General features: G+C 66.4%; 1 protein-coding gene across 4 annotated transcripts; it reads right to left on the bottom strand.

The window, feature by feature from the left end:
* Positions 1–2203: 2203 nt before the first annotated feature.
* Positions 2204–6217, bottom strand: LOC104059189 (sphingosine 1-phosphate receptor 2). 4 transcript variants are annotated; one of them, XM_054051928.1, is made up of 3 exons: positions 6065–6203; positions 4843–4905; positions 2204–4679 (listed from the first exon to the last, which is right to left on the bottom strand). In XM_054051928.1, exon 3 carries the CDS (start codon positions 4585–4587, stop codon positions 3535–3537), a length of 1053 nt encoding a protein of 350 aa, XP_053907903.1. In that variant the 5' UTR covers positions 4588–4679; positions 4843–4905; positions 6065–6203; the 3' UTR covers positions 2204–3534. The 4 variants fall into 4 exon arrangements, with proteins under 4 accessions (XP_053907903.1, XP_053907901.1, XP_053907904.1 ...); XM_054051926.1 differs by lacking the exon at positions 4843–4905 and having other exon boundaries at positions 6065–6217; XM_054051929.1 differs by lacking the exons at positions 4843–4905; positions 6065–6203 and adding an exon at positions 5908–5922.
* Between the last annotated feature and the right edge of the window lie 726 nt (positions 6218–6943).

The raw sequence follows: 6943 nt of genomic DNA, 5'->3' as shown, positions 1-6943 counted from the left end.
CATTCCCAGACCCCCCATCCCAATGACCCCCCCGCCCCCGCGGACTTGCCGAGGACTCCCCCATTCCCAGCCCCCCATCCCAATGACCCCCCGAGACCCCCCCCATTCCCAGCCCCCCATCCCAATGACCCCCCGAGACCCCCCATTCCCAGCCCCCCATCCCAATGACCCCCCCCGAGACTCCCCCATTCCCAGCCCCCCATCCCAATGACCCCCCCGAGACTCCCCCATTCCCAGCCCCCCATCCCAATGACCCCCCGAGACCCCCCCCATTCCCAGCCCCCCCATCCCAATGACCCCCCCGAGACTCCCCCATTCCCAGCCCCCCATCCCAATGACCCCCCCCGAGACCCCCCCATTCCCAGCCCCCCATCCCAATGACCCCCGAGGACCCCCCATTCCCAGCCCCCCATCCCAATGAACCCCCCCGAGACCCCCCATTCCAGCCCCCCCATCCCAATGACCCCCCCGAGACTCCCCCATTCCCAGCCCCCCATCCCAATGACCCCCCCGAGACCCCCCATTCCCAGCCCCCCATCCCAATGACCCCCCCGAGACTCCCCCATTCCCAGCCCCCCATCCCAATGACCCCCCGAGACTCCCCCATTCCCAGCCCCCCATCCCAATGACCCCCCCGAGACCCCCCATTCCCAGCCCCCCATCCCAATGACCCCCCCGAGACTCCCCCATTCCCAGCCCCCCATCCCAATGACCCCCCGAGACCCCCCATTCCCAGCCCCCCATCCCAATGACCCCCCGAGACCCCCCATTCCCAGCCCCCCATCCCAATGACCCCCCCGAGACCCCCCATTCCCAGCCCCCCATCCCAATGACCCCCCGAGACCCCCCCCATTCCCAGCCCCCCATCCCAATGACCCCCCGAGACCCCCCATTCCCAGCCCCCCATCCCAATGACCCCCCGAGACCCCCCCCATTCCCAGCCCCCCATCCCAATGACCCCCCGAGACCCCCCCCATTCCCAGCCCCCCATCCCAATGACCCCCCGAGACCCCCCCCATTCCCAGCCCCCCATCCCAATGACCCCCCCGAGACCCCCCATTCCCAGCCCCCCATCCCAATGACCCCCCCCGAGACCCCCCCATTCCCAGCCCCCCATCCCAATGACCCCCCCCCGAGACCCCCCCATTCCCAGCCCCCCCATCCCAATGACCCCCCCGAGACCCCCCCATTCCCAGCCCCCCCATCCCAATGACCCCCCCGAGACCCCCCCCATTCCCAGCCCCCCCCATCCCAATGACCCCCCCGAGACCCCCCCCCTTCCCAGCCCCCCATCCCAATGACCCCCCCCGAGACCCCCCATTCCCAGCCCCCCATCCCAATGACCCCCCGAGACCCCCCCATTCCCAGCCCCCCATCCCAATGACCCCCCCGAGACCCCCCCCCATTCCCAGCCCCCCATCCCAATGACCCCCCGAGACCCCCCCATTCCCAGCCCCCCCATCCTAATGACCCCCCGAGACCCCCCCATTCCCAGCCCCCCCATCCCAATGACCCCCCCTCAATGTTCCCCCATCCCCTGTGACCCCCCCCCATCCCTGTGTCCCCCCCAAAAGCCCCCTCAGGAATTGGGGGGCGGGGGGGGAGCCCCCCCATCCTTAGGGAAGAAAGAAAGGAAGTGGAGACAGGAGGAAAAGTTCCCTTTTAATACAACTTTGGGGGGGGGGGAAATGGGGGGGTCACAGGGATGGGGTTGGGGTCCCTGTTTTGGGGGGGGGGGGCACAAAGGATGGGGTGGCTCCTGTGGGGGGGGTCACAGGGATAAGGGGAGGAGGGTCCTGGGGGGGGAGGGAAGTGGTGTCACTGGGAATGGGGGGGGGCACAGGGATGATGGGGTCCCTCCCTGGGGGGGGGGTGTGGGGGGTGGGTTACAAAGATGGGGGGGGCACAGGGATGGAGACACCCCCCCTCATTTTCCCCAAGGATGGAGCCCCCCCCTCATTTTCCCAGGGATGGAGCCCCCCCCCCCTCGTTTTCCCAGGGATGGAGCCCCCCCCCCCCCCCCATTTTCCCCGGGATGGAGACCCCCCCCCTCGTTTTCCCAGGGATGGAGACCCCCCCCTCATTTTCCCCAAGGATGGAGCCCAAACCCCGCTTTTCCCCAAGGATGGAGCCCCCCCTTCCCCCCCTTTTTCCGCGCGCCAGCACGCGGTGGGGGGGGGGGGCAGAATCCTGGAGCCAACCTTGAGGATTTGGGGGTGATCCTCAGCCCCATCTCCCTCCCCAAGTCCAGTTTTTCCGGCAAATCCAAGGTTGGAGCTGCGGATAGAGCCCCCCCCCCCCCCCCCCCGTGGTGTTGGGGAGCAGATTTTGGGGGGGGTGGGGGGGGTGGTAAGGATTTGCCCACTGGCGCCACGGTCGCCCCGCGGCGAAGTTGGGCGCAAGGGAGGAGCCCCAAGACTGGTCCGACTGGTCCCACGGATGCCGCGGGGCTCCAAGAGGGCGTGGGAAGAGCAACACGCGTGCGGCTCCGGTTACGGCATTCCCGCTTATGGCATTCCCGGTTATGGCATTCCCAACTGGAGCAGCGGCAAACCAAACCGGAGCAACGCCATCATTGCTACCGGCAACCGTGGGATGCAGGAAAGGATGCCCGGAGGAGGAGGAGGAGGAAAACGATGCTCTGGGATGAAGGTGACTGGTCCATTCGTACCCGGAATGACGCCCATCCCAATCCTGCTCCGAATTATCCTGCTCCGAATTGGAGCTGCACCAACCCGAGGCGGAGCATTGGTAATCCAAACCGGAGCGTCACCGTCACCCGTGGGATGTAGGGAGCGATGCTCAGAGGAAGAGGATGCTCTGGGATGAAGGTGACTGGGCCATTCGTACCCGGAATGACGCCCATCCCAATCCTGCTCCGAATTATCCCGGTTACGGCTTTCCCCGTTGAAGCTGCACCAACCCGAGGCGCAGCATTGGTAATCCAAACCGGAGCGTCACCGTCACCCGTGGGATGTAGGGAGCGATGCTCTGGGATGAAGGCGCGCGGTCCATCCGTACCTGGAATGATGGCCACTCCTATCCCATTCCCTTTAGCTTGCTGTCCCGCTTACGGTATTCCCAGTTGGAATTCCCAATGGTATTCCCAAGCTGGAGCAGCACCAATCCAAACTGGAGCATCACCACCATCGTACCGGCAGCCACGGGATGCGGGAAGCGATGCTCAGTGGAAGACGATGCTCTGGGATGAAGGCGCGTGGTCCATCCGTACCTGGAATGATGGCCACTCCTATCCCATTCCCTTTAGCTTGCTGTCCCGGTTACGGTATTCCCAGTTGGAATTCCAGTTGGAATTGGAGCAGCACCAATCCAAACTGGAGCATCACCACCATTGTACCGGCAGCCATGGGATGCAGGAAGCGATGCCCAGAGGAAGACGATGCTCTGGGATGAAGGCGCGCGGTCCATCCGTACCTGGAATGATGCCCATCCCCATCCCACTCCCTTTGTACCATTATCCCGGCCCCGGGGGCAACCGTTGGGCAACCACAGGGAGGGGGCAACCAGGACCTCCTAAACGGAGGTGGTACATTCCCGGGTGATGGGTGAGGTGGGGAACTCATATTTTGGGGTACAGCGGTCCAAAGAACTGGAAGTACGGAGCGGAAGACCACAACGGGCGGAAGGTTGATCCCGGCGCCCGGCACCGCAACAGCACAACACCCGGAGGAATTCCCGGCGCATGTCTTTGCTCCGAAGAGTGTAGATAATGGGGTTGGCGGCCGAGTTGAGCGTGGCAAAGGCAAAGAAATAGTTCGCCTTATAAAGGATCCGGCACGCTCGGACGGGGCAAGAAGCGTCCATGAGGAGGATGATGAAGGCCGGCAACCAGCAGACGATGAAGGCTCCCAAGACGATGGTGACCGTCTTAAGTAAAGCCAAGGTCTGGGCGGTGGCGATCTCGGCGTGGCTGGAGCGTACGATGCAGTAGATGCGGCTGTAGAGGCCGACGATGGCGAGGAGGATGAGGGTGAAGATGGTGATGACGAAGAGGATGTAACGTTTGGAGTAGAGGGGGAGGACGGTGGAGCAATCCCTGAGGTCGCTCATGCAGTTCCATCCCATGATGGGGAGGCTCCCGATGGCAGCGGCGATGACCCAACAAGCTCCGATGAGCAGCACCATCCGGCAGTTCTTGTCGCTGCTGTAGACCTTGACCTTGGTGATGGCCACGTGGCGCTCAATGGCGATAGCCAACAAGCTGAAAACGGAAGCGGCCAACGTGGCGAAGGCCGTACCTTCCCGAACGAACCATTGGACTGGCGTTAAGTTGAAGGTGGTGGCTCCCGAGAGCAAGATGTTGGCCATGAAGGCCAACCCAGCCAAGAGATCAGAGAAAGCCAAATTCCCGATGAAGATGTACATGGCCGAGTGGAATTTCTTGTTGCGGCAAACGGAGATGAGGACCAGGAGGTTCTCCAAGACGATGAAGCAGCACAAGACGACGATGAGGATAGAGACCACCCAACGGGAGGTGGTCGGGGCTGCTTCTGAGCCTCCTTTGGTGTAGTTGTAGTGCTCGCGGATCTTCTCCGTGTTGAAGTATTCCTTGTAGATGCTCCCCATGGTTCCTCAGCGGCCGCGGCGCCGCTTGTCGGCCGTCCTACCGACCTCAGCGCTGCTAAGACATGGTGCCGGCGTTCCCGGGCTGTGGAGACCTGCGGAGGAGAAGAGATGGGGTGGGAATGGCGTCAGCATCATGCGCGCCTCTGGGTGAGCGTCTGGTTGGGTGAGGAGACGTCAGCTCCAACTTTGCCGCATCCGCACCAGAAATGACTCAAAAAAAGGATATCCTGATGGCAAAGAGATAAGAGATGAAACCTCCGGGGTGAGGAGAGCACCCGGTTGGGACCGTTCTGCCGTCGCCATCGCCCACGTTGGCGGCTGAAGGTGACACCACAAGGTGAGAGCTCGAGTCGGTTTGGGGAGCGACGCGGATGGGCACGGGGGGGGCTGCTGAGGGGCTTCTACGAGGGGTTGGAAGACCCCCAGTATCGAGTGCCCTCCTTCCCAGTTAGGGATGGGCCCCCCAGTACCGCTCCTGGTCCCAGTCTCTATCCTTCCCGGTTCCAGAGCATCCCAGTGTCTCCCAGTCCTGGTTCCAGAGCTTCCCAATCCCAGACTCAATTTCAGTCCCGGTTCCGCTCTCGGGCTCAGTCCCAGTGCCTCCCAGTGCCTTCCAGTCCCTCCCAGTCCTGCTCCCAGTGCCTCCTGGTCCCTCCCAGAGCCTCCCGGTCTCAGAGCCTTCCAGTGCCTCCCAGTCCCAGTCTTAGTGCCTCCCAGTCCCGATTCCAGTGCCTCCCAGTCCCAGTCTTAGTGCCTCCCAGTCCCGGAGAATCCCAGTGCCTCCCAGTCCCAGAGTATCCCAGTGCCTCCCAGTCCCAGTCTTGGTGCCTCCCAGTCCCAGAGCATCCCAGTGCCTCCCAGTCCCAGTCTTGGTGCCTCCCAGTCCCAGAGCATCCCAGTGCCTCCCGGTCCCGGTCCCTCCCAGTGCCTCCCAGTCCCGGTCCCGGTCCCTCCCAGTCCGGGTCCCGGTCCCGGTCCCTTCCAGTGCCTCCCAGTCCCGGTCCCGGTCCCTCCCAGTGCCTCCCGGTCCTGATCGCGGTCTCGGAACCCTCCGTTGCCTCCCGGTCCCTCCCAGTCCCGGTCCTGGAGCCTCCCAGTGCCTCCCAGTGCCTCCCAGTCCCGGTCCCCATGCCTCCTGGTCTCTCCCAGTCCCGGTGCCTCCCGGTCCCAGCCCCTCCCAGTCCCAGTCCCGGAGCCTCCCAGTCCCTCCCAGTGTCTCCCAGTCCCGGTTCCGGAGCTTCCCGATCCCGCTCTCAGTCCTGGTCCCATTCCCGGTGCTTTCTGCTCTCTCCCAGTCCCGATCCCAGTGCCTCCCAGTACCTCCCAGTCCCGGTGCCTCCCGGCCTCGCAGCCCTCCGGTCCCTCCCAGTCCCTCCCAGTCCCTCCCGGTTCCCGTCCCGGTCCCTCCCAGTTCCTCCCGGTCCCTCCCAGTCCCTCTCGGTCCCCTTCCAGACCCGGTCCCGGTCCCTCCCAGTACCTCCCGGTCCCGTCCCAGTCCCGGTGGGTCCCGGTGGGTCCCGGCCCCGCCGAGTACTGCCTCCGCCGCCGCCGCCGCTCGGGGCTCCTGCGCAGCCGCGCCCGGGACGGACCCGCCCCTCGCTGCCCTCCGCCCCGGGACCCCCGGGACCCGCCCCTCCGGGACCCCCCGGGACCCCCCGGGACCCCCGAGACCCCCTGTACCGAGACCCCCCGGGACCCCCGGGACCCGCCCCTCCGGGACCCCCCGGGACCCCCCGAGACCGCCCCTCCGGGACCTACCGGGACCCCCGAGACCCGCCCCTCCGGGACCCCCCGGGACCCCCGGGACCCGCCTCTCCGGGACCCCCCGGGACCCCCCGAGACCCCCTGTAAGGGGACCCCCCGGGACCCCCGAGACCCCCTGTACCGGGACCCCCCGGGACCCCCGAGACCCGCCCCTCCGGGACCCCCCGGGACCCGCCCCTCGCTCCCCTCCGCCCCTGGACCCCCGGGAGCCGTTGTACCGGGACGCCCCGGACCCGCCCCTCCGGGACCCCTCGATCCCCGGGACCCCCCGGACCCGCCCCTCCGGGACCCCCCGATCCCCGGGACCCCCTGTACCGGGACCCCCCCGGACCCGCCCCTCCGGGACCCCCAGATCCCCGGGACCCCCCGGACCGGCCCCTCCCGGACCCCCCGATTCCCGGGACCCCCTGTACCGGAACCCCCCGTTTCCCGGAACCCCTCACTCCCCTCTGTACCGGTACCCCGAGTCCCCGTCGCCGGGAGGAGCCGCTGCCCCGGGGCCCCCCCGGTTCCCACCACCCCCGGAGCCTCCGCCCCGCGTACCTCCGGGACTCCCCGGTCTCCATCCCTCGATCTTCGTCCCGGAACTCCC

Source organism: Cuculus canorus, chromosome 30 (genome assembly GCF_017976375.1).
Source record: "Cuculus canorus isolate bCucCan1 chromosome 30, bCucCan1.pri, whole genome shotgun sequence".
NCBI lineage: Eukaryota > Metazoa > Chordata > Aves > Cuculiformes > Cuculidae > Cuculus > Cuculus canorus.
Note: the sequence above shows the minus strand (reverse complement) of the source record. Positions and strands in the feature narration are given on the sequence as shown.

Coding starts and splice junctions, on each gene's coding strand:
- LOC104059189 (XM_054051926.1), bottom strand. CDS start 4,587: ATGGGGAGCATCTACAAGGAATACTTCAACACGGAGAAGATCCGCGAG.